Genomic DNA, 27,066 nt, shown 5'->3' with positions numbered 1-27,066 from the left:
GCCTGGTGCAAATGCTGGACGGCTCACCCAGACTCTCCAGGCTCAGCCTCTCTTTCCAGTCACTCTTGACTTTCCAAGCTTTTTCTTTGGGGGCTGAAACTTCACCTGCCAGCTCTCACTCAAAGGAACCCCGCTGGAAACATCAAGCAAAATCCTTTCAGCTGCTTTAATTTATGGCAAGTCATTGACAGACCATTACCACACACACAGGGCTTGCCAGCAGCCTTCATCAGCAAGGCATTCCACTGTTCACTAGCAGAGGGCAGCATACACCGCTTCACCAGGTAAGCTTTCGCACTAGCTGCAGCCACGCTGCAGAACTACCAAATCCAGACCATGAAACACCCTCCTCTCCACGCCGTACCTGTTTGTACACAGCAGCTGCTAAATATTCCTGCTGCTTCCCTATTCCAACAAGTACTGCTAAGGGACCTATATTTGCTTAGAAAAACTAGCAAATCCACCAGCAGTCCCTAATCAGCCAGTAGTTGAACAGCCCCATCTGGATGTGTTTTTCCTATGTATTTACTTAAAGCCTTTTTCTATTCCCTATAAAATTTCCCCAAAACATGAGACACTGATCAGACCTCAGAATCAGTATGGAGCATAGCTCGGATGCCTTTATCCCCCTCAGAAGACAGGCTCCTAGTTTCAAGGGTCTGAATGAGTCCTTGGGCCAAGTGGTTTGTTTCAGACATGACGACTGTCCCACTTTTCCTCCCCTTGGGCCTCTCCTTTGGTGTGGGGCTCTGGAGTATCATTCAAGCAAAACTAGGCAGTAGTACGTAGTCATCAGCAAGCTACTGCAAAGTTTCAAGCCCAGTTCCGTGCTCAGACCTCCCCCCCCCCCCGAATCAATGGCAGCCGGAACATGAGCTAGGGGAGGTGAAATCTTGCAGAGGGTTCCAAATTGGGCTTTGGGGATTCTCAATTTGGGGGCAAGTCTGATCCTCACAAAAGTGGAAATCTTCTAGCACTGCCTTGATCCAAGTACCGAGCAGGCTTCTCTGCCCAGTTCTGCCAATGCACCCAATCCTGACCTACGTCACCCCGGTTACTCCGGTGTTGGGTCCACACACCTAGATACTATGGTGATCGGTGCTCCAGCAATAACTTTTATGCCTAGGTATTCTGGTGATAGCTCTGCCAATGTTATTCAATCCTAATGGAGTCCTCCCTCCCCCCGGCTGTTCTATTATCTGCTCCTTCCATCATCCTCTCTCCCCCCTCCCCCCCCACAGCTTTGTCAGTGTACCCTGCTCCTGAGCTACCAGATCTCTACTATTTCAGTACCAGGCTCTCGCATGCAAAAATTGCCAATTCCCAAGCTGTGCTATGTTTTGACTGGGAAACGGATGAGACTGAAACATCCAAACAGTTACTTGTAACCAAATCAGAGTTTAAACCTAAGTCTGCGACTGTAACACCCTGTGCATTAACTTACTGTTCTCCTCAACACCCCCAGAACACTCTCAATGTAGAGGACCCATCTGTAGGCGTGTTCAGACCCACCCACTACCTTTATCGATACCGTGATGTCAGTCCCAACAGACGACATGGTGGGGAATACAAGGCAGAGTGATGAAGCACAAGGAGCAGTTCTTGTTTCCATGTTCACAGTCAGAGCATCATACATTTTCCAGTATAAACCAACACATTGCACAAGGCTGCACTAAAGCCTTTTCTGGGTGCTAAAGAGCAGGAATCAGTCGCAGGGATGCTTGCCAATCCCAAATGTCACTGCAATTCTGTGATCACTAGCAGCAAATGTTCCACCCCGTCAGTGGTGTAACCCTGTTCCCTGACAGATCACGGTACCATTTCCGGGCAAGATCCTGGGGAGCAAGGGAATCCAGTGGTGAGTCAGGCTCGGAAAGGCCTGTGGATGTGTCGATGTTTATTTTTAGGAGGGCGTGAGCCTCCTCAATCCTCCCTGGGTTTGGAGAGCATGCCTGCCTGCATTAATGTCTCTGCTACTGATGTGTGCTCATTTCCCGCCCCCAAGGACTAGAGAGCGACCTGCAGCCCAGATATGGAACCAGGAGTGCCTGGGCAGAAACAAAGGATAGGCCTTGTCAAGAGCAAATCCCCACCTTCCACAGCTGGGAAGGAGTCAATTTGAGAGAGAGAGAAATGAGGCAGAAAAAATGGTATTTTTCAGCAATCCAGAACTCTAATTTAATGTTTTTAGAGCTGATGAATATTTATTATGATGCAAATCAACTCTGCTCCTCTGAGGTGTGTGAACAGCTGCTTGTTGCCAGCCAAGTCTCTGCTCACCATCCTTAGGTGTAAATATGTTCTCACAGGTCAATCCATTTGTTACCCAGCTGCAATTCTGGGGTGCAATGCTGATCCTCCATTCCTCCCCCCAGCCCACGAGGGTCTCGTGGCACAGTCCTGCCCTAGGGGAGGCTGCTGCTGTGCCCCCGTGGCAGGCCGGGGATGAGAGGGTTAACAAGGTCCCGACTATTTGCTCAGTAGCCAGGCACTCTTTGAAGCCAATGGGGAGCTGCAGCAGGGCCACTGTCTGCAACCTCTATCCCCCGCTGAAGGAAACCATGTCTCTAAATCCCGGTCTGAAGACAGAGGGGACAGGCCACAGTGGCTGCTGGGTCAAAGGCAGCTCTGGCCCAAAGAGCTGCCCATTCAAGGCAAGACTCCCATCCTGCTGAGACGCTGCTGGCTTAGGGAGAAAGTTTCCTTCTTACAGGGGCCTCAGATGAGGCCATTCCTGGTCACTGCCAGTGCGCCCCCTTCTGAGAAATTCAGCAAAGCCAGCAAGTAGCCTAATGCTTGGTCCTTGCACAGACTCACGGGAGCTGTTCGAGAATTAATCTGTTCTGCTTGGCTCTCGCTCAGTTTCATCTCCCCTCTGGATCTGTCAGTGCTCTGATACCTAGGCTGAGGGTCAGAACCGAAGAGTCTCCACAGGCCTGGACTACCTGGGCCATGGCTCCAAATACAACCAGGGACTGCAGCCAATGGAGTGCAGAGGGTCCCCACCTGCCACCCATAACATCACAAGAGTGTGAGGGAGGGGGTAGGTGCAGGCAAAGGCAGTGATCAGAGGGGACTGAGAGTGTGAATATTCTCACATGCTATTGGGATTCCAGATCCACCTACTGCCCCTGACCCCACTCAAGGCATCCATTCCCAAGAGCCTCAGCCACAGGGGCCACCTGCATAGCCCCTGCCTGTAAACATCCAGGCAGGCTCCTCCAAGTAGCAGGTTCCCACTTGCTCAGAAAAGTTCCATGTCCAAAATTCCCCATCAACCCAAACAGGAAGTTCAGTACCGCCATAGGCAGAGCCCTGCTGTGATGCTGAAAGCCACCATCCTGTCAGCCTGTGATGCTGTTCCTGAGGCAATGCTGATCTATGCTGAGTTTATCTGATCCAACACTTGGGGGATAAGTCATCCTGATACTCTAGCATGAGGCACCGGAATGACTCCTACAGAGGTGGGATTTCTCAGGAAAGGAGGCCGGCTGGGGAGTCTGGCAGAGGATGCATTCTAGTCAGGCATAGGAAGTCAGGGAAGGGGGCGGAGGGGATGTATTCCAGTCAGCGACGAGGAGGAAAAAATTTACCAAGCCTCACAGAGGGGGGGATTTTCTTTCCTCTTCTGCTCTATTAACAGTCCTGACTCATGAGCCTACCAGAGACGTGTCCCTGCAAGGGGGACCCAGGGAGATCTCTCCATAGGAGATGACCCAAGGAGCTTCCAGCTCCTGTGGGCGAGGGGCAGAGGGGTGGGGGGAAAGGAAGCCGGGAGAGTGGCTTTGTGGAGCAGGCTGGGATCTCGCTCTCCATAGCAGGGTGCTTGCTGAGCCTGAGCTGGGGGGTGGATTTATCTGCCCGCTTCTCCTGGAACTTGACAAGACGTGGTAGAATAGGTGCACATCAGGCTGCTGATCACTGATTGGGGCGGCAGGGATTTTCCAGTAGGGAGCTGCTGGGGTCACATCCTTTGCTGCGATGACTCATCTGGCTGGGAGGGTTCAGCAGGTCAGAGGGAAACAATAAAAGGATTTCCCAACCAGCTGACTACAGGCTTCTATGTGAGGGAGCAAAGGGTACCTCTCCCCAAGAGTCGGTCAGCACGTGCCCAATCCCCCGATCCCGCCCCAGGAGAAGTCAGCATGCCCCTCCGACGTTCCCAGCACCTGTTTGCACACGCCCAGGGTTCACACACTGCCTCAGCCATGCTTCCTGGGCAGAGAAGACAGATTCCAATGAGGAGCCTGCTAGACAGAATCTGCTGCACCAGTGACTGGCTACAGGCTGCCCCAGTGCAGGGGAGCGAAAGGCCCAGGGAGCATGCTCCACAGGCCTGCAGTCAGACAGTCATGCCTCGCAGACGTGACCCCATCAGCCCCCTAATACACAGAGACTGTTCACTTCCTCTTCAGAGTCCTCACCATCCCGGCCACTGAGCCAGCACCCCATAGACCTTGGCAACTCACACCGTACAAAGGGACCCCAGCAGCTCAAACCCTGGCTCCAGGATACTGGTGCCCTAGGTCAGGATGTCTCCAAGTCAGCAACACGGGTCCCCCATTCCTTTCCCTCCCCATCTCTCTTTTGCCCATCAACCTCCTATCTAGCTAGCTCCTCACTGGCATCCTTTTGGGGGCCCTATGTTAACAACAGACTTCTGGGCCATAGGGTGTTTTGGGCTGTTTGCTGCATGACTCTCCTGTCAGAGTTACTGTACCCACCCCACTTATCCAGCTTATTCCTCCTGGCCTGACTGAGGAATGGCAACACAATCACCAGTGTATAGAAAATGTAAGAGAAGAGCCTCCCCCACCATCCAAATACCCTGGGGGAGCGTATGGGCTATAGACACATTCAGGTGGGCTTAATGCCAGAGTGGTGACTGAGCATCCAGCACACACACTTCCATCAGTAACACCCTAAGATGAGACGCACTCCTGCCAGGACAGTGCAGTACTGCCATGTAAGAGCCTCGGCTAGGTCCCGGCATCTGCTCCAGCCTTACCTCACAGGCCTTCTCTTCCCTCTGCATATCTAGCACCTGCCTCCTCCCTTTTCTGTCAGTCTCTCACTGCTTTAGGCGCAAGAGCCTTCCCCTCTGCAGCTCCTGCCACCTGGAACAGCCTCCCTGCGTTTCCTGCCTCTTCATCTCTTCTCTCCCTTGCCTTTGAGTTTCTCAGCCAGCCTCACAACTGCCTGCACCTTCCTTTATTCATTGCATCATGTTTTCACTGGTTGCCGTCTCTAGTGCCGTGCACTGTTGTGTATTATTTAACTCCAGAGAGCGAGGCAGGTTACCTGTTTGTCTGAGATGCACGATGCAAAGTAAAACTTGTAATAGCTGTTCATCTGGATTTAAGATCTGCAAAAGGCTGTCTGCCTGTCAGAGCTGAGGAGGAGGTGTATCCTGGGTGGTGATGGCAGAAGACTGCAGCGCGTGTGGGTGAGAGTTACAGGAAAGACTGGAACATGTGTGATGCAGGAGGAGGAGGAGGATGGTAAAGCACAAAAGGATGGATACTGGCACAGGTCATTGAGAAAGAGGTGGTTTGGTTTTCTGCAGAATGTAGGAGGAGAATGATTCCTGTGTCTGATGCAAGAGCAGCATGACAGGACATCAGGGTCATCTGCTGAGGAATTAATGGGCTTCTCTTAATAGTCTAACAGCCTTTTGTTTTCCAAAGTGACTGACAGTGGGAGCTATAGGGCTTCAGCCAGGAGACAGAGTGTGAAATCCAAAACCGTATTTCTGAGCACACTGCTGCAGACAGCATCTGCCCAGGGCCACTAGAAGCAGCAAGCCCCAGGCCCCAAGATGTCCGAGACCAGCCCACAAACCCAGTGACGCTCCAGTTCACAACCTTGCCCGTTTCCTTTTGTAAACAGTCCCCTATTGTTCTCTCTTTCCCTACCTCAAACTCTCCCTCATGCGACTGTAGCCTAAACCCAATGATGCTTTGCCACTCAGAGGTCACCTGGCTGATCCCTCAGAGGCAATTCACTGTCAGATGCATTTACCAACTAACTTCAGAAATATGGAGATTGCAGTCCACAGCCAGGCTTGAGCGTCTCAGATATGATGGAGAAAAACATGAGACTGACTGGGACCCCCCCGCAGTGGGAATCTGCCTCTCTCCCCCTAAGGGGCTCAGTGCTTTTAGCAGTTCCATTAATTCCTGCTTTACAAGCAAAGGCAGAACTGGATAGGGAACAGCAGAGGGGGAAGTTTCAGCATTAAGCTCTTGCTCAGAGAGGAGACATCGATTCCTCCAACCAGCCATTCTCAAACCGGCTGCAAAAGCTAGGAACCTCTGGGAAAGCTGCACCAGAGTGTTGCCAAACCAGCCACCCCACTGGAGGCTGTGCAGGATCGCTGGGTATAACCGTAGGGACTGGTTCTTCTGGAGCGCTTGGGGATTTTTCCCCTCAAAAGACCCCCTATAACTGAAACAAAGAAAATGAATGGTGGAGGGTGAAGAGTTGGCTGTGAGCAAACGAGGCCCTGGCTTGGAGCTGCAGTGGGGCCACGTGCACAAGACAAGAAGGAATCTGAACTTCTCACATGCCCTAAATCAGGAGGCTTCATGTCACTCAGGGACACCCCAGCGAGCTCTTTACTACTACTTGGTGAATTACTGAAGTGGGCACTTAGGGAAGGATCAATCAGAAACACTAACAAGCAGGAAGGAGAAAAGAGGTTGAGAGGAAGGGAGGCAGGCATTTCCAGGTTCCTTGGCAGGGGAGATTCTGGGGCTAAGATATGTCTCCAGAAGCATAACATTCCATCCAGGTTACTGTTCCTTCGCAGGGGAATGTCCCCCCACGATAGGTGCAGTGGTTATCTCCTTCTGCCATCCTACGGACCAAATCCTAGACGCTGCATCTTTCCCCACAAGTCCATGGGTTGCATGCTGGAGAGACAAGTGACTCAATTCCCCACAACAGGCTAGAGAAGAACCCCAGAGCCACACCCTGGCCTTGATAGGGCCCCATTTCTTCTGGCTTTTGTTGTAAGTAGCATCCTGCCCACGTCCCTGAAGCATCCAGAAAGTGGTGTAACTCTGCCCCCCTCCTTACGTCCGGGACCCGCCCGGCCCACACATCCGAGGAGCCACAGGCTGCCTCAGGACCATGCCTCCCACTTCAATTCCCATCGAAAGCTCGAATGCACAGATCACAAAGGGAACAGGGCTGAATCTGCAGCTCTCCCTTGCCCTGTCAGCATTGCTGTATCGCACAGTAAGCGGAGATACGGCAGAGAAGGGGGACAGGTAATATCAATGGCCTTGAGAGCATCGTGCTGGGCTGTCCTTGCCATGCCATAAAGGTCACAGCACATCCTGGTTTAGGCATGGACTGGGAAGTGTCTGGGGCAAGATACTGGAGTTACTTTATGGAATATTCCAGTGGCTAGGATGGGAGGGAAAAAGCTCCTCTGTGGTGAGCAAACCTTGCTTTCCTCATTGTGTGCAGGATGCAGCCAAGTGCCTTGTAGCAAATGAAAGCACCTAAAGCAGCGGATCAATAACCTTGGGGGAGGGTGTGTGTGTGGAAGGTTGTGCGTGCACACACACACACACACACACACACTTACACTCTTAGAAGCCTGTCACTAGGGAGATTAACCACTGGCTGCTTTCACCAATTCAAAGCAATCCAGCAAAAGCAAGCGGCAGCGAGAGGCAGGCAAAGGGGATTTACATCCTCCCTGCGCTGTGCTCACCAAAGGGGAAAACCACTCCACATTAAAGATGGGGATTGGGAGCCTTTTGCTGGCTGGAAAAAGAAAAGGAGAAAAAGAGCCCTTTATATGCACGCTAACAACTGAGGTCGGCACCTGAGCACTGTGTGAGATGAGGAGGCTGGAGCTACAGCAACTAGCCCGCTTTTCCCCCAACCCCCCCAAAAAAGGAATCTCCAATGGGAGGGAGGTAAATAATGAATAAAAACCATCAAAGCAAGCTGGCTATTCATTAAAATAAAAAATGCATTATGCATTGAGAGCCGTCAATTAGGACATGCAAACTGCATGCTATCCCATCACCCCAGGGAGGGCACAGACAAGGGAAGCAGAAGGAAAGGCTAAGCCAGAGATTTACACACACAGACAAAACCCAGCTCTGATCCCAACCTGGAAGGGCTGTTGGTGGTGGGGAGCGGGGCTTGTTAACTCTTTAGGAAGATCGTGCACAAATCCTTCATTCATGAATGGCTGGGAGTCCACTCCTGTTGCAGGCAGTTGGATCACAATTTCTAACCATGGAAATGGTGAACACTCCCCATTCTGGACGAGCTTCGGGGAAGAAGGTGGTGCCCTGCCCCTCGTAGAGGCAGGGCCTTTGGTGCAGAAAAGCCAAAGGAACCAGCTAGCATTCGACTCCCAGAGGGAAAGGAAATTAGAGGGCAACACCGAGAAAGATCTGGAATAAGCATCATTCTTCACCTCGGCTTGGAACAGATTGTGAGCAGAGTAGGTGCATGTGAGTGAGAGAGAGTAATAGATGCCCTCCATCGCACAGGCAAACCTGTTTTCAGCCCTGATCCTGCTGTCCCTGCCACAAGAGTAAACACGGAGTAACCACCTGAAGTCAGTATTTTCACCACAGCGTAATGGGAACAGGAGCAGCCCTGCTGAGCCCACTCTTTACACACCCCATTCTCACTTTGTAAGTGATGACAAATCCACAGCTCACCAGAGACCACAACAACTTCATTCCCGTTGCCCTGGCTCCTGTCACTTCATTAGGATTCCACGGGACACTGCAAAGCCTGCATCCCTCATTGAGATGCTAACAGACGACCTGAGACTACAGAGCACTCCCTCTCCTGCGACAGGGGCATTCCAGCCTGCGATACCTGCTATGACTCAATCAGCATCCACTTTAATGAGGCCTTCTTCTGTCTCCAAGACCCTGGCCACTCTCATGTGTGTACTTCCATCCCACCCTGCTACTGCCTGGCCCCTACAGTCTCAGCACATCTCAAAACAAGCCCAAAAGCAGGAGGTAAATGGGGGAATTTCTGCTCAACGCTGAGGAACAATGCACTCTGGGCCGTCTGAGTACCCCAGTCCCATTTTGCATCTGCCAGGGTCAGTGAAACATACAGTAATAACCCCAGGAATGTGTATGTTTATAGGGCTGGGGGACTTTTCACTGGAATGTCTTCAAGGGGATCCCTGGATCCAGTTGTAGTCCTCTTGGGCTCTGTAGATTACAGGGCACAGCTCTGACATGACAACAACTTCAGCTGCAATTCCTCTACCACAAAGGTACTGTCGCTGCTTCTCTTGATTCCGCTCTTTCATCCAAGCTCTCCCACCCCATTTTATCCAAGCTTCCCCCCCAACCCAACGATCTCCTCCAACACTCCTCATCAGTCCTGGCTGTTACTGAGCAGGAGGGACCAAATTCATCCCTACCAAAACCACACTGGAGTTACCCTAGAGATGGATCTGCCCCAGGAACTCAGGGAGCCACACAGAGCCCTACCACTGCACAAGTCTGTCTCCATTATAAACAGTCCTGTCTGTGGGTGAGGAGGGGACAGAGCCCAGCACTTCTGGGCCCCAATCCAATTCCCACAGAGGTTAATGGGGGGCTTTTAACGGACTTTAATGAACACTGGATTGGCCCCTAGACAGATGACCAACCCTAAGCTTTCTACCTCAAGGGGTCTCTCTCATCCCATTTTGATTCCTTCCTACTTCTCTTTACATTCTAGTTGAGAAATGGCTCTGATTTTCCACCTCTTTGCCCTCACACAGTGAGTCTCTGTCTATTGGACACTGGGGCTGTAACTTGTACTTCTCCACTGTACCTTGGGTCCTGACACCTTTTGGGGATACTTTAAGAGACAGAAATCACAGTACCAACTCCTAGCATCATTCAGTGACCAGCCTGCCCCTCTCTCACTCTTCACAGCAGATAGCTATAGCACACCCCCAGGTGAGACTTCCCTCTTGCCCAAGACTGTAGGCTTCTAGAAGATGCAGAAAATGCATTTCATTCTGAACATGCAGATTTAGGTGAACATCCTGCCAAGTTTGTGCCTGAGAGGGGATGTAAGGGTCATGAGTGCTGGAAAATGCCCTACTAATCTTCCATTATTCCAGCAGCTGCCTTCCTTCCTTCTGAACCATAGGCCCTTATTCAGTTTGCACACCGAATACTAGCGAGAACTCTCCCTGAATCGGGCTAGCACACGCTATGCACGCTGCAGCAAGAGGAGCTGGGATTCTAGTCACACTTCCCCTGTGGTAGCTCCAGATAGCCTTCTGACCAGAATGTGCAGCGAGCCACACCACGTCCTGGGGAACACAAGGACTGTGCATAAACTGTGTCTCAGCAACACAGGAACTAGTAGCATGGGCTTTAAGAAAATCTACAAGCAGGTATCAACCTCTCACAGAATGAAGGGATAGCCTAGGGGAGTGAACACTGGACTGGGAGCCAGGAATTCTTGAGTACTTTGTGTGTCAGCACAACTCCGCACAGAGTATTAAGCTTAGCTAGCATGCTAGAGTTCTACACCAAAAGGAGGCATGAGTCCTCCGGTATCCCTGCATTCGCTGTAACCTTCAGAAGGCTAGGGTACTCTCCTAATTTCCAGCCCCTCCCAGAGAAAGGCAGAACTAGTGTTTAGAAATAGATCTGGTCACTAGAGGATGGGGACTCACCTCTCCCTTCTTGACAGTCATAGATTGTCTGCGGGGTGTGATCTCCTCGTTGATACTGGACAAGAAGTTCTGAGAGATGCGCAGAGCATCCTGCAGGAGCGGGTGGTCGGGGTGGCTTGCTGGAGTGTGTTTCAGTAAATCCTACCACCAAGAACACAAAGAACGGACAAGAATAAGGAACGGCGCCCACCAGAACAGCGAGCCACAGGCTCCGACAGCCCAGTTATTGGAACCCTTGGGACAGGTGGCTCTGGACTCTTGTTATAGTTAGGGGCAAGGCTGCAGATGACTGTCCCATCCCACTGCAGCTGTGGAGTCTAACCTCGCCTGCTAACCCCGCTGGGGACATGTCACTGGTTCCATACATGGAATTATTCTCCACCAGAAACTTCCAGCTGCTCCTCCGCATATAAAGACAAGACACACCCATGCAGAGCGAATTAGTTTCCCCAGTCCTGTCTGTGCAGGAAAGGCTGGAGGGAAGAGAAAGTGGGGACAGCGTCTGCGCTCTTATAATTGCCATTTAAACACACAAGCTACTTACATGAAGAACAAGTGTGCTGCGTGTCACTCGATCCACTGGCTTGTACAGCAGAGCTGTGGACAGAAAGCAGCAGAGGGATAAGAAAGGCAGCCATCTAAAAACAGAGTGCCCTACAGAGCACACTGAGCCATGCGACCAAACATACAGGCACACATTAGTACAGAGGAAACATCCTGCAATTCTCTTCTCCACAGTTAATGAGCTACAGAGTCAATAAAACACACAAGTGTGTGGAGAGAAGCAGTCAGCAGCCACACTGCACACACACCCCCTCTACAAACATTCCCCCCTCCGCACACACAGCTCATTACTGCGAATGCAAACATTCAAAACACACTGCACAAGCACAGAGAGACACACAAACACAACCTACTGCACACCCCAAGCGACACGCAGCTGAGAGAGAGTGAATGGTGAGCTCGCTGAATGGCACAGAACACTCCCAGCAGGGCACTCTGATTAACCTCTTACATCCTACAGCTTTAGATCTTCATGGCTGACCCTGCAACTGAGCACCGTGCCTAGCCGCACTCTCTAGAGCCATTCCCCTTCAGCGCCTCTCCTAATCTTGCCAGGAAGGTCTCTGAAGAGTGATCAAGGCACCAACTCCCCTCCCAAGCTCAGCCTGGCATCTCTAAGGTGCTCCCAAATCCAGCCATCCATGAGGCTGTGCCCTAAACAAGTCTGGAAGCTCCTTAGAGCAGGGACGATCTCTTGCTATGTGTATGTACGGGGCCTAGTACGATGGGCCCTGATCTCAGCTGGGATCTGTAGCACCACTGTAGTACAAATAATAATTCCTTGTATGATGTTGTTTGTGCTACTATTAGGCAATATATGCTCCTCAAAGATCATGGCTATTCTGTGAATGGTCCACTGTTGCCCAAGGGAACGACTAGCCAGTAAGATTAATGGAGGCTTCCTGCGCAGACATGCAGCTTTCTAGGCAAGTGCTCTGCTAATGAGCAAAAGGGAGCTGCTTCCCGGGGAAAGCAAGCAGAGTCACCATAACCCACCAGCATTTAGAAAGCAAAAGGACCATGGAAGGTGGGGCTGGGGAATGGTTATTCCACAATATATCTACCCTCCATCCATGGCAACAATAGACAGCTCCACTCCCACCCCTCCAAGCACTGACAAACCAGAGTCTCCTCCACACAGAACACTCACTTTCCAAGGAGTTTTTGGTTGTCTGATCTTTTGAGTCCTTTGTATTTCTGGCCTTGAGATTCTAAAAGAAAAAGAAAATCTGTGTAGGAGACTGATCACCATCCAGAAACACCACCCTGGAACCCAAAACCTCCTCAACACCTCCAAGGGAGGAAGAGGTGCCTGTGTTCATACAGTCAGCCTAAAGTAGCATCCAGAAAAACCCTGCGATATTCCATGTCAGTGAAGGAAAATGCATTGACCTGATGGTACCTCTACCACCACCACATCAGTGTCTGCTAGGAGCCTCCTGCTCCAAGCAGAATTCCTAAGAGTGAGTTTTAATAGAGACCCGAGAAACCAGGGAGCCATGTTCAGCATATGGAAGAAAACCTGGGGATGGCTGAGTTGTTATCACCAGTCAGACTCAAGCATGTCCACAAGGATGCATGTGCCATTGGCTCAGGGTACATATAGTCTGCCCACCTTGTGCTTTAGCTACCAGTCAGCAAACCGGGGTGCTATTCCGGATTCTGCTGCTGCCCTGAATGTTGAGGCTGAATGTATTAATGTGGGTAAAGTGCTGTGAAATCCTCTGCAGGACATGGGCACAGGAGTGCAAAAGTACCCCTATATTCATCATCGTTACTATTTATTACACCATGGTCATCACCGGGGCTTTAGCACTTACCCACCAGGACACGACACAATATGTGGTGCCCACAATTTGCGTTTGGTACAGTGCCCAGCCTGAGGAGGCCCGGATCCCTTTTGGGGCACTACCACAACACAACTCAGACATCTAACTGTTAGTCAGAGGAGACTTTACCGACTGTATTTATCTATTAAAAAAAATTAAGCGTGGGAGAAGCTGCCCTGACAGCGAGGTGACACCGCTGATGCTACAGGCTGTGTTTGAGGATCAAAACCCATCGAAGAGCCATGGCAGCAGATGGAAGGTGGGGAACCCCTTCACGCTGTCATGAGAACCACAGCACATTTTCAAAGGGCATTGCCAGTTCCCTCAATCTTAATGTCTTGAAACTTTTTACTTTTTAATTTTAAAGATAAAAAAAGATTTGGGCTCTTGGACGAACTAGTGTTTTGAAAAGCAATAAATGCCTCCGGCACAGCGCAGATCCGATACTGAAAAGGTGGTTCCATTTAAATCCAATTTTTTTTGGCAGCTGCTTTTTTCCAGCTGTGGTGTTTCTTGGGGCTGTAATCACCACAGTGACACTGTCCGCTGCACAAGGAGCTCCACCCAGAGCCCACGGCATGAGAAGCCTGCAAAGTACTTCAACACATGGAATCCCACTCAAAGGGAGGAAATCAAAGCAGCCTAATAAATAATAAGAAGATTCCACTTGACACACTTGTCATTTTAAACAGCGCATTCTAGCGCTACCTCTTTCAGCACTTGAGGCTAATTAAGCCTGTGATTCTACCGACAGACATCATGCAAGCTGTTAGAGATGGCCTTTTACACCACAGTCAGTGTCATTATTAGCAAAAAAGAGACATCAGGAGCTCAAACACAACCTTCCTCTTTAGGACTGCATGATGCTGGAGCAGGGCTAGGAAAGTTCAAAGCCATGCCAGTCATTATAAGAGTCACTGTGGGGAATAGTGAGCAAAAACTGCCGATGAGAGAATTCATAGTTCCTCCTGGGCCAGCCTTAACTAAAGGCCACTGGAGGGGCTGGGGCTGGAGCAGTGGCTGTGGGGAAGCTCACAGCCAGGGCCGGCTCTAGGATTTTTGCCACCCAAAGCAAACACAATTTTGCCCCCCCCCCCGTTCTTTAATTACCCCACCCCCGGCCCCGCCTCAACTCCGCCCCTTCCCCAAATCCCCAGCCCTGCCTCCTCCCCCCAGGCTCTCAAGCCTAGGAGGGAGAGAGGGAGGGGGAGAAGCGGTGCCCGCGCTGCGGCCACTCGGAGTCTCCCCCGCCTCCCAGGTTTGAGAGCCTGGGAGGGAGGGGGAGACTCTGAGTGGCTGCGGCGCGGGCGCCGCTTCTCCCCCTCCCTCCCAGGCTCCCAAGCCTGGGAGGGAGGGGGAACAGCGGTGCGCGAAACGGCCGCTCGGGATCTCCCCCTCCCTCCCAGGTTTGAGAGCCTGGGAGGGAGGGGGAGACCCCGAGTCCCCGCAGCGCGCGAAACAGCTGATTCGCGCACCGCTTGAGAGCCTGGGAGGGAGGGTGAGTAGCGGCGCGCGAATCAGCTGTTTCGCGCGCCGTGGCAGCAGCAGCGGAGGTGAGCTAGGGCGGCCGGGGTACATTTTTAGGGGCGGCATTCTGGCGCCGGCCAGGCCACCCCTAAAAACGTGCCACCCCAAGCACCAGCTTGTTTTGCTGGTGCCTAGAGCCGGCCCTGCTCACAGCTCCTCCAGTCCCAGCCTCTCCGAGGAGCGATGGCTGCAAAGGCACTCGGAGGCTGCACAGGAGCGACATCGCAGTGTATTAATCAGCTCCGGGCGGCGTGTGTCTGAACATCATGACATTACCTCGGAAATTTCAGCAAACTGAGCATTGGCCTGGCAGCATTTCTCTGCCGTCTCCATGGCAACCTCATAGTTATCCACGAAGGCCCTGTACACTCCCAGCTGGCTGGCCTGCAGGAATCAAAACAAAGCAAAGTAAACACCAGGGAGGGGGATGGCTTGGGACAGCTGCTGGTGGGAGTCAGAATAACCAGGGAAGAGGCTGATTTACACCAATCCAAAGAAACTCAGGATGCTCTGAACAGGAAGTGCCCCTCCCTCCTGTGGATTCTCCCCCACTGGAACAGGTGCTCCTGGTGTGGTGGCTCCCTTTAACCAGCAGAAGTTAATTTGCTAGCCTGGGAGGATGACAAATCATTATTACCATCGCCTAGTTTTTCCCTTCTAAACTGCCAGATTAGCGTCTATTAATATTTTAGCTCATGGATGAAACTTTGCAGGAGCTGTTGGCTGTTTGCCATGAAATATGAATCAGACAGGAGTGATTCAGGCCTATAGCACGAACGTGACCCCAATGAGCTACTCGTTTGCTTCTGTGCATCTGCTGAAGCTGTTAAAACAAACCCAGATATTACCCAAGATCTACATATGCAGACATTATCTAAAGCCACATGGTTGAAGCATTAAGGACAGCAGTGCTGAAGAGTCGAATACAATACACACAGTATAGAACGACTGCTGGAAGGCCTGGACGGCAATGCGGGATTTTGCAACAGCAGAATGTGTGGTGGACCCTGATAAAGATACAGCAAGCCTTGGATCCTGTAATGAGCCATTATTAATCACTAGGTCTTAGCACTGATCCTGTTTGCTGATTTCTAAACAGCAGTCATGTTCATGCTAGACAGCGTAAGATCCAGCCGGGAAATCCCTGGGCAAATTCCAAGCATGTCTGAACTCTAAAGTAACCTTTGTGTTGCAGACACATGCAGCTGTGCTATAAACACCTCGGCAGTTCAAATGGGCTCCCCAGCGTACAATCAGAAAAACACCAACAGAAGGAGCACTGAAGGACTCTACTGAAAAGGAGAGGAGGGTATTTTCAATCCTTGACTTACCCTATGACTACCGTGTGTCCACTGCCAGCACTGACAGTATTCCCTACTGTGACTGCTGCTGAGAGACTGGGACCGGAGGAGCGGAGAACTTCCCCACAGCCAGTGATCCTACACCATTCTAGAGAGAATCCAGCTCGGAGACCCTCCTTCTAACGTAGCTGTGAGCTTCCCCCACAAACAGTACTTCTGCATCATTCCCTACACTGCCTCCTGCAGGAGAGCCTGGCACTCGAGTAGCTTCCCAGTACCTCTGTGCATCTTTCCCTACACAGTTTATTTAAGTAATGGTAGCTTGAGAAACGGTGAGCTGCCTCCTAAAGTGATTTTCCACAGAGAGCCGAGGGAACGAATTTCAGCCCTGCTGTACAATGGCACAGCTCCTACTGAAATCAGTGGCAACTGTGCACGGATGCCAGGGATGGTCTGGCCCCAGGCCTGCAGAAAGCATATGATCCATCGCTCGCACTGTTGTACCACTCCCCCCAAACAAGCAGTAATCCTGACCGTAGTCTCTGCTGGGAGACTTATAACATTTCAATTTTGGAATCACATCCTAGCCGCCATCTCTAGGACATAAGTGCTTTGATTTCTCCATTAGTGCAAGGGCTCTTGCTTTCCCTACCACACCTGAATAGAGTCGATCCAAAAAATCATCAAGACATTTTTGGATGAAAAATGCCTTTTTGAGCCAAATAAACGTTTTCACAGAAAATTCTTATTTTGGTTAAAATTTTCCCATTTTTCTATGAAAAACTGGAAACAATTTTTTTTTTTTTTTGCTAAAACAATTTGGTTTTTGGTAAAAAACATTTTTCTGTTTTTGAAAAATGAAGAAGTTTAACTTTAAAAAAAATGGGTTTTTTTGAGACACAATTTCAGTTTTTCATTAAAAATCCAAAAATTTTAAAGCTCTCCAATGTATTTTCAGAATATTTCACCCCGTTCTACTCTTGACAGCTGGTGCTTTTTCTCCCCCAGCTGACTAGGTGGGATAACACAGCTACCTTAACGGTTTCTGTTAGCAGAAACTCACTGCAGAGAGTGCCACAATATGTAAGATTCCAGTCTCCTTGGTGTATTGCCTTCAGTTTCAATCTAGGGTTCTTTATTTTACAGTTTAAATAAAAAGAATAAACCAGTACTTGGTCCTGCTAGTGAAGGCAGCTGGACTGGATGACCTTTCGGGGTCCCTTCCAGTTCTAGGAGATAGGTATGGGGGGAAGGGATAGCTCAGTGGTTTGAGCATTGGCCTGCTAAACCCAGGGTTGTGAGTTCAATCCTTGAGGGGGCCATTTAGGGATTGGGGGCAAAAACTGGGGATTGGTGCTGCTTTGAGCAGGGGTTGGCCTAGATGACCTCCTGAGGTCCATTCCAACCCTGATATTCTATGATAGGTTTCAGAGTAGCAGCCGTGTTAGTCTGTATCCGCAAAAAGAAGAACAGGAGTACTTGTGGCACCTTAGAGACTAACAAATTTATTAGAGCATAAGCTTTCGTGGACTACAGCTCTAATAAATTTGTTAGTCTCTAAGGTGCCACAAGTACTCCTGTTCTTCTTTTTATGATATTCTATGAATGCCACTAGTGCTCTGAGTACAATTATCAAGACTCCAAACTATCACCATAATCCTACCTCATGGTATGGCCACATGCGAAAAGTCTGCTCAAAGGACCTGATATGCGTCCTGACTGACCATGCGCTAATGTCTGGTATTTCAGCACTCTCTCTCTTGTCGAGATGGTTTTAACTGCCTGCTAAGAATGGTTTGGCTCTGTCCAGTACAGCAAAACGCTCAGTTTGTCAGAGAAAATAGTGGAATAAAGTGACTGTTGCAGTATCTGTCAGATCACTGCACTGAATCACCAGAGCTGAAATAGCTAAGCAAGCCCAGAGCTCCCTGGGATGTTCATTCCGCATCGCTGAGTTATTGCTACACTAGGGAAAGCTGCTCCCAACACAGATCCAACGTAGCTTGCCAATTCTGTTACAAACACAAAAGGGTCAGGGGAACAGAAAAAGAGTATCGTGGATGCCAGGTACATGGGATCTGTATGGCACGGCCTTAAACTCAGGCCAGAGTAGCAATACAGCAAGTCAAAGCTTGCTGGGACAAGCCAGCTATGGTAATTCATCTGAAGAGCTCTCCCTCAGCTAGTAGCATTATTTCCGCTACCCTCTCAAGGCAGTTTATCAAGCATCATTTGATTGCAGCACTCTTCCTGCATCTCAGCTTTAGCAAGCGGCTCAGCCCTTGTGAGCTAATCTCTGAGCCCCGCATACCATGTCCATGAGCTATCTGCGAAGGTACCAACCAATCTCCTCCTGACTGAAATACACCAGCAGTGAAAGGCAGCTTCTTGCGGTTTTGTCTTGAGCTGCTGGAGGGCACATAAAATATTGACTTGAGACGGGGGACAACAGGGAAGGGAGCTGGTGCATTGCCACACAGATGTTAACAATTAAGTGACCCTGGTGAACTGCACTCTCCATCCAATAAGCTACTCAGTGGAATGTCTCCCCAACTCAGGGAATCAGAGACACCTAAGGAATGTGAAGATTCTTTTCTTTTTAGAAAAGAAAATGAAGCTCCTGTAATCCTTTGCTTTCTGCACACTATAGGGGAGGGGCTAGAGGGATGCCTTTTGAATGCAGACAATCAGGTATATCTGGCTTGGGAACCTCTAGGTCATCTTCAGGCTCTGTAAATTGCTTTATTCTCATCTGTTGTATTCTGCACACGGAGGTCTTTTGTTGAACTTTGCTAGGGGAACTCTCAGCACCAGACTGAAAATGCCTCTGTATGCATCCGAAGAAGTGGGCTGTAGTCCACGAAAGCTTATGCTCTAATAAATCTGTTAGTCTCTAAGGTGCCACAAGTACTCCTGTTCTTTTTAGACTGAAAAAACACATCCACCATCACAGCAAAGGGAATAGCAGGAGCACAGGGAGAGGAGGGTGGAATATCAAAGCACGAGGTAACAACAACAGTGCAGATGGAGCAAAGCAAAACGGATAGGAGGCGGCGAGGGGAGGGGTGGAACAGAGCAGCAACAAGTGGAAATGCACATAAACACACACAGCAGTTTCCTTTTTCAAACATCTGAAACTAATTCATTTCTCTGGCCAAGTGAGAGCAGCAGTGCCCCAAGGCAATGCCTAAAAGAAACAAACAATCATCTGATAACGGCTTGGGTTATACTAGCTCCAAGAGAGGACCGGCTGCCAGAGCAGAGACAAAGGAAGGATTTGAGATGCTAATTCCTAATAAGGGGCCTTCTGTGTGCACAACCTAAGCAGCTACCTGTAGTTTTGACCTTGGCTATGGTTATAGTGAAAGAACATGGTTATTCCCCGTGAGGCTGCCTCGCTCTACTGCCCCCAGACCTGTGGCAGATGAGCACAGACAGCAGGAACGGTTCAAGGAGGAAGAAACACCACCAAGGTCCTAGCAGCTGATCTGGCAGTCTAGTGCAGAGCTGGCAGAGTGTTATATGTCTGTTAATACAGGGTGAGCAAGGGTCTACTGATGGAGGAGTAAAATCTCATTAGTTTTGTCAATATCATCACTGGCATGGTCAGGCTGGGCACATGGATTTTGTGCCTGGGCTAGTAAGTTTTAATTAGAATTTTGCAAATGCTAGTGAAATGCACTACCACATGTGCTGAGGGGGTCAGCAGGGGATGTGGATGCAGCAGATGATGTTTTGGTTCTCCATTTGTACAGAGCAATGTGGTCAGGGTCTGTGACTGGGGCTCCTAGGTGCTATCACAACACACGTAATAAATAATAGTAGTAAGTCTCTAGGATGAGAGAACACACTTCCTGTCACTCTGTAGTAATCCCTGTAGCTTGCTCTGGAACAGGACTAGCAGGTTCCAAAGGAAATCATGTTCAAACAGGCTGGATGGTCAGGTATGACACAGGATGTTTGAGGACAGAACTGCAGGGTTCTGAGAGCTGCTTGGAAGTCCTCCACCACAATGGTTCCAACCTCCAAGGCAGCATATGAATCATACTGAGTAATTGCACAGCCAATGCACCACTAGCATCTAATTCACTCCTATGCAGTGTCACGGGATATTTTATACAAGAAGTGAAATATGAAACTGAACTCTATTCTATGTGCCTCCAAAGGGCTCCGACAGTCTCTCTCTCTCTCAAGTGTCAGGATGCCATGCCAGCCTCCTTGGTAACTGAATGATCAGCAAGTGACACACTGCAGGGGAGCTCTAAAGTCTTCTGGAAGATGGACTGTGTTTGTAATATTGGTGGGATCATGATGTAGCCTCTAAGCACAAAACTGCCGGCCTAGTTATGACCCCTCCACAGTGGAAAGACGAATTTAAAATTCTATCACCTCATCCAGCCATGGACCTCCACACACCAGAGCCATGCAAAGGAATGAATGCGAGTCTCAGACACACCTGGCAGACACGCCTATTTAAACTGTGCTGAGGTTAAAGGAACAGGAGTACTTGTGGCATTAGAGACTAACAAATTTAGTCTCTAAGGTGCCACAAGGACTCCCGTTCTTTTTGCGGATACAGACCAACACGGCTGCTACTCTGAAACCGGAGGTTAAAGGAGCGTTGGTGGTGGCAGCTCACTCACCAGTTTCTGGAAGAGGTCTCCGACTCGCTGCTGGTGACTCCACTGCTGGACGCGGGGAAAGAGCCCATCATAGAACTCTTTGTGGATCTCATACAGCTCAGGCACTTTGAAGAAAATAGTCTCAATCTGCTGACTGGTCAGTACAGGCTGAGAAGTGGTGGCAGCAGCCTTCAAAGGCTTCATGGGCTAAAAGTAGAATCGAGGAGATTGTTACTACACGCACCAAGTAAACTTGTCTTTGTCGTCATGTTCTAATGCCTCCTTCCTATTCTGTTACAGGATGTTCCCACTGACACTTCAGTGACTCTCTGAACACTAGACTGTACCAATTCTCTCCTTGGGGTAGTTCAGCAACTTCCAGTTCACAGATTTTCCCAGGATACGAATGCTGAAATTACAGTCCCTGAGTCCCTTGTTTTGTCCCCTTAATCTCTATTCCACTAGCTGGCGGGCAGCAGGTGTATTAGTTAAAGCAGGACTAGAAGTCAGGGCTTGGGGTAGTTCAGCAACTTCCAGTTCACAGATTTTCCCAGGATACGAATGCTGAAATTACAGTCCCTGAGCCCCTTGTTTTGTCCCCTTAATCTCTATTCCACTAGCTGGCGGGCAGCAGGTGTATTAGTTAAAGCAGGAGGACTAGAAGTCAGGGCTCCTGGGTTCTATTCCGAGCTCTGCCAATGACTCCCTGTGTGACCTAGGACAAGTCCCTTTGCTTTTCTATGCCTCCATTTCTCCACCTGCAAAATGAGGATAACAATTACCTACATTTCACCTGGTCACTGTGAGACGGTCAGTGTGTGTGAAGCTCTTGGAAATCTTTGAATGAAAGTTGCTCTGGAAATGTGAAGATTATCATTAAATCTGGTGACTGTGACAGGTGCTTACCAGCAGCAGAGCCTCTAGGTGGCTCAGGTAGGTTTCCTCACTGGCTAGGATTCCAGACAGGACCCATTTTCTCATCTCCAAGCCCTTCTCCAAATCTGGCTCACTCTACAGAGAAAGAAGATGAAAGGAAAGGAGTGGGGAGCATTATTCAGCCTAGAAAATATGACCTCAGGGCAAACTAAATTTATTGTATTTAGTTATAGATTAATAAAGAATGTGACACTCACTCAGCTTCTGGGCACACGTACAAAGATAAAAATAATATACAGAGTTTATTTACCCAGTAACTTAGAAACGTAATGATAATTCTCCATGAGCTCGACTAATAATTGTGTGTGTCACTGGACACCCCTTCCCACCCCAGAAGTCTGGGGTTTCCACGAGATGACTGCTTGTTTCTTTTTTGCCATTTGCTAAGGTAGTTCTCAGGCACCAACTTGCCCCAGTGGTTATTCTTTTAACAGGTCTATTTTATTTAGCGGGTAGGATAATCTCCACTACTTGGTTGGAATCTCAGTGCTGATTCTCTAAATGGGTTTTTCTTATCTGGATTACATGCAACATTAGTACTTTCACAGAGACAACCCAAAAGCGAAAACGCAAAGACAAGAGAAAGACAGGAAAAAAGAATTAAGAGTAATGTGGGTAATAATAAAGGCTAGAGACAGATATTATGGAGAGCTGGTAACTAGAGCTGGGCAACATTTTTGCGATGTATAGTAAATTCATCAAAAAAATGCAATTTTGGGGCAACCAAAACTAACTGCAAATTCGGCAAATATTTTCAGCCAAATAAAATGAGGGGGGAAAAAATCAAAACAGTTCATTTCAAAATGTCATTTCAGTCACATTTTTTCATCAGAGTGAAAAAACCCCAGAAAATTCTATTGATTTTTTTCAGTTCAGACACCAAATCGAAAAAAAATCAATTATTTACTCAGTTCTAGAGGTAACCTCTTCAGTTAAAGTGTCTATTATAAAACCACATTTTAGCAACTCTATAAAACTGTGGCTTGGAAACTTCATTTGGCCTGAAAACAGCCAGATTTTATCTCAAAGGCAAAAGGAAGCAATTCTGCAAAGTTTGAAGAAAAAGAGTCCAATGGTTACAATACAGTTCATTAGAAATGTCCATCTATTTGAAATTCTGTTTTACATTTCCTGGTCTCCCACTAACGCAAAACACTGCTTCCTACAACCAGCGCCGGCTCTGGCTTTTTGGCAGCCCCCCCCCAAAAAAACCCTGCAGGGCGGCAGGAGCCAGGGTGCAGGGGGACTCCCTGCGCTGCAGATGTGCCCCCGCTAGCAGAGGGAGGGAGCGGGGGGGTGGGGGGGGGAAAGAGAGAAGGGGCTTCAGCAGGGCGCTGCCACGCGGCCCTGCCGCCTGCCGGGAGGGCTCTGCGCTGGTCTGGTCGGCTGGGAGGAAAGGATGCGGGCTGCCCTGTCGGGCTTGCTGCAGGGCACTCCCATCCTCCGCGCCGCCACCCCTTACAGGGCGGCCGGAGCGGAACACTACCAAAAAAAAAAAAAAAAGCGGCCGTGCCGCCCTAGGATTGGGCGGAATGCCGTCTCCTACAAGCTGCCGCCCCAAGCACCAGCTTGCTCGGCTGGTGCCTGGAGCCGGTCCTGCCTACAACCCTTTCCAGCACTCATACAGTCAAATCTCCTTGAAAACAGGAGCATTGTTTAGAAGAGTCATTATGGTGGCTGTGCACGGATAGTTTGGGAATCAGTCCTGCCCCAGTGAATATCAGAAGGGTTTTGGCTGTTCATGTCAGTGGGAACAGGATTGGGATCTAGGTGAATATGACAGTAGGCTGCATGCTATTGGCTGAACATGAGTCTTTTCCATATCTGAAAGCTAACAGAGCTCTCCTTTAGCTGGGAGACCCTGGTTTTGGGCTCTGGAGATACGTGTGATTTATTATGGAGAGAGGGTAGCCTCTCCATCGTAAAGTTTGCAGCAACAGTCTCATTATGATGTTGTTTTGAGCCCACATGCAACTCCGAGAAAGAGAGATGGATCCTCTTTTGGGGTTAAGCCTCAGCAACAAAAACAACAACATTTTTTAGCACTCTTATTAAATTGTGTAAGCACTTTTTGAGAGTGAAAGACCTTAAAATGGCTCCTCTCTGGTAGTTCTGCAATATGTCAAATATCGCAACACCTCGTGAAAAGAAACGGTAGATGGAAGCTGCTCTAAAGCAACAGGTAAAAACTATACACAAGCCAGCTAAGATATGGAAGAGGAAAGCACTTGAGTTTGCATCCTCCTTTCAGTGAAATTCTTAGAGACACAATGTATTTTGCCATCTTGAAAGGGAGTTTCCGGGGAGCTCAGGCATTTGTAATCCAGCAGACAGTTTAAGCTTCAAGGAAAACACCAGTGATTAGGCACAGCATCTTTAAATACTATACTGAGGGGTGGGTGTGTGTGTGTGTGTGTGTGTGTGTGTGTGTGTGTGTGCGCACACACCACATGCGTGCACCACTGCCCTCTACTTTACATAATCAGAACTGCTCATCTATTTTATGATTATTATTTATCACTCATATAACAGGAATGCCTAGGAGCCCTGCCCCGGACCACAGCTCCATTGGGCTAGGGACAGTACAAACACAGAGCAAAAACATAGGCGTAAAACTTTTAACAGATTTCCTTCAACTCAAGGGGAAGGAGCCAGGGCACTTTGATGATCAGAGCTCTCTCCTGGCTGTAGCTGCGAAATGCCCAGTGTCCCGGATCTGTGATACAAGGCCAGGCATGAAGCTCCTGGACGGCCAAGGATTTGTTGCAATGTTTACAAATAACTTCACAAAAAATGTTAAAAACCCATCACCACTTCAACCTCCCTCCTGCTGCAAATGGTGGGATTGGTACCTTACTGATATGGCACTGTCATTCTCATCAGCAGGCCCTGCCTGATGACAGTGTAGGACTGTGAGGAACAGGCCCAATCTGTAAACACGGAATTGCAAAGCTGCGGAACAGGAGCGATATAATGAATTTTGTATAGACAGAGACAGTCCGATTCTGATGAGTCCTTTAAATCTCTTAAGTTAACCCAAAAAATATTGCTATAGATTTACTGTCACCCAGTTTCTCTTCCAGCTCTAGAAGCCCCTGTTTTCCCATTCATAGGAATTGGCTCCGATTTCTAACAATCCCTACTGGGCATTCTCAGATGGTAAAGATGGAAGCTCCTGGTTTGACTCTTAAAATTTCTTATATACATATTAAAATGAACAATTCTATATAATTTCTTATATATATTATAAATATATATTTAATAAAAGATTTACTCCTCAGAGGTTCAAACATCTCTCCCAGGACTCTGCCGTGGCTGGCCTCCCCAAGGCCATCAGATGGAGAGGTCACCTCTGAAAGGCTTTGCAGTGGTTTTTAATCCCTTTTATGTAACCAGCTTCAAGTGTGATGCTGGAGACTTCAGTTCTATCCAGCCCAAGTGGCCTGGCTGCCTCAGGCTGCAGTGCGGCAGCTGCATGAGGAAACCCCAGGGGAGTTGAACCTACAGCCTCAGAGCACATTAAAGGTTTCCAGGGCAGTATCTGAAAATTACACACGGATTCCTAGAGCTCATTCAGATGATCTGCTGCTGCTTCTCCCACTGCTGTCAGGGATCAATAAGACACCACGTTTCTTCTGCCTGGGTTATGCTGCTGCTCAACACTTCCCTCCTGAGAACCGATGATCCAATGCACATTTCCTGCTTTGATAGTTTTATCTGGTACCTTACTGAGTGGGCAGCTCTCGCCACCAGAAGCGCATCAGGATCCAGCACCAGGACCTCTTCATCCTCCAAGGGGGACTGCATCCTCCACTCTTTATATCCCGCTCAGGGAAATGTACTCTGGGCCCAGGAAAGTCATGGGGAATTTGGCACCAGACTTCAGCAGGTGCAGGAACAGGGAGTTAGTTTCAATCATCCAACTGCCGTCTCCTTTCCCATCTGCAGAACTGGAAATGGTCTCACCCTCTCCTCAGTGGTGAGTCAAAGTGGTGAGCAGGCGTGGGCAAGGAGGCCACGCCCTTCTCCCCCACTGAAGCAAAGAGGCAGAGCAGGGAGGTGCACACCAATTCCAAGAGCACTCACTGCTCCGCCTGGTGCTTCTAACAAACAAGGGGAGTGCCCCAGGGACCAGAGCTTCACTCCTTGCCGTGCTTCTGCAGTCCAGGTAGAGAAAGAAGTGGAATGCCGAGCACATACACATGGAAAAACAGCCCCGTCGCACATGGGGGAGAGGAACATCTGCTAGGACTAGGAACTCCTCCACTCACATGGAGAAGGAACTCTGAGTCTGAGCACACCCAGCTGTTGCAGAGCGGGGTGGGAAGTAGGCCCTACATTTACCAAATTAACACTGGCCAAGCGGCAGCACTCCTACAAGACGAAAGTGGGGAGTCATCAGCAGGGTGCAGGAGCAGCGCATGGCGGAAAGCAATATATTCCCTGCCTGACCTGGGGAGGGGTGGATGCGGGGCTTCCTCTCAGGCTGGCTTGGCCCGTTTTTCACTTGTAGGTGTCCAGCAAGCATCCTGATTCTATCCCTCCCCCAACCCTTTCCTCCCCTTCCTCTCGAACCCTCCTCCCCCACCTCCCCTCAGCTACCCTCCTCCACAAATTTAAAAATAAATGCATCTCGTAAGAGCATCTCGTGGCAGCAGCCAGAGCCCATCTGTCAATCGTGAGAGCTCTCTCTGTGAAGCTTTGCACCAAGTCAGCTCTGAAGCTTGTTGTAATCAGTGCTCTCTGCTCCTGCTCTCCCCGAGCTGCAGGCAGAACATGGAGGAGGAAGAGGGAGCACTGATTAGAACAAGAGCTTCAGGAGCATGGGTTGCCAGCAGCACTATTCACAGGCTGGTGTTTCCTCCACAGCTGGACTGTGCATTCAGCTCTCCTGGGGATTTCAAAGCTGATACGTTGGGTCGCTGCCATTGGTGCAATCCTGCAACCTGATTCCAGGCCAGTCTGAGTGGTTAAAAATTGCTGGATATTATACACTCTGCGTACACTGGCCCAGGGCCAGAGCTGTTTCGAATGTGTTTACAACTTGTCAGTCTAAGTACTTTAGTTTACTAACCAGGTTGGCACTGCGTGTTGTATTCAATTACTGCAAGCCTGGGATTCACCAGCTCCAAGGATTAGACAGATACAGCTCTTCCCAAATCTGTTTAAAGGACTCAGGGCTTTTTGGCTGTTGTTTAAATTAACAGTAATAATCGTTTTATTGTAAATGTTGGGAGCATACGGATTAAGAAATTGGAAACACGATGAATACGATTTTACAAAGCAGCCCCAGCTGGCATCTCCCTGTGAAGGGAAATGTTGCCTCTGAGTGGGTGTATTAAAGGGATCTTTAAATCTCTCCCCACCCTTTGGTACAATGTTTTCGGAAACCACGCAATTAGCATGTTCAAAGGAGAAGTTTCCAGTAAGGATGGCTCTGAGTCTCAGAGAGGCTGGCAGCCTTCAAAGGGGAAAAATTATTAAGTATGATTTTTAAAATGGTAAATATCTTTGGAGGCTTCTGTTTAATAGGCTGGAGGTGTCTCATTGTCTGGGAGATATTAAACAGGGAAGGATTCTGTAACCAGGCCAGCCCTGCTTCATGC

At 49.3% G+C, this 27,066-nt stretch overlaps 1 protein-coding gene across 2 annotated transcripts in view; it reads right to left on the bottom strand.

Annotated features, from left to right (window-relative positions):
• The window catches only part of BCR (BCR activator of RhoGEF and GTPase), a 142,313-nt gene that overhangs the window by 39,323 nt on the left and 75,924 nt on the right, over positions 1-27,066 (bottom strand). For both annotated transcript variants that reach the window (XM_005288606.5, XM_065567916.1), the window contains exons 3-8: positions 21,431-21,535; positions 20,546-20,731; positions 14,878-14,985; positions 12,396-12,456; positions 11,226-11,278; positions 10,682-10,822 (exon numbers count right to left, since the gene is read on the bottom strand). In XM_005288606.5, coding sequence (XP_005288663.1) covers positions 10,682-10,822; positions 11,226-11,278; positions 12,396-12,456; positions 14,878-14,985; positions 20,546-20,731; positions 21,431-21,535 — 654 coding nt within the window. The remainder of the gene's footprint in view (positions 1-10,681; positions 10,823-11,225; positions 11,279-12,395; positions 12,457-14,877; positions 14,986-20,545; positions 20,732-21,430; positions 21,536-27,066) is intronic.

The sequence above is a fragment of the Chrysemys picta genome, chromosome 15 (genome assembly GCF_011386835.1).
Source record: "Chrysemys picta bellii isolate R12L10 chromosome 15, ASM1138683v2, whole genome shotgun sequence".
NCBI lineage: Eukaryota > Metazoa > Chordata > Testudines > Emydidae > Chrysemys > Chrysemys picta.
The sequence above is the reverse complement of the archived record's forward strand: the minus strand, read 5'-3'. Positions and strand labels throughout refer to the sequence as shown.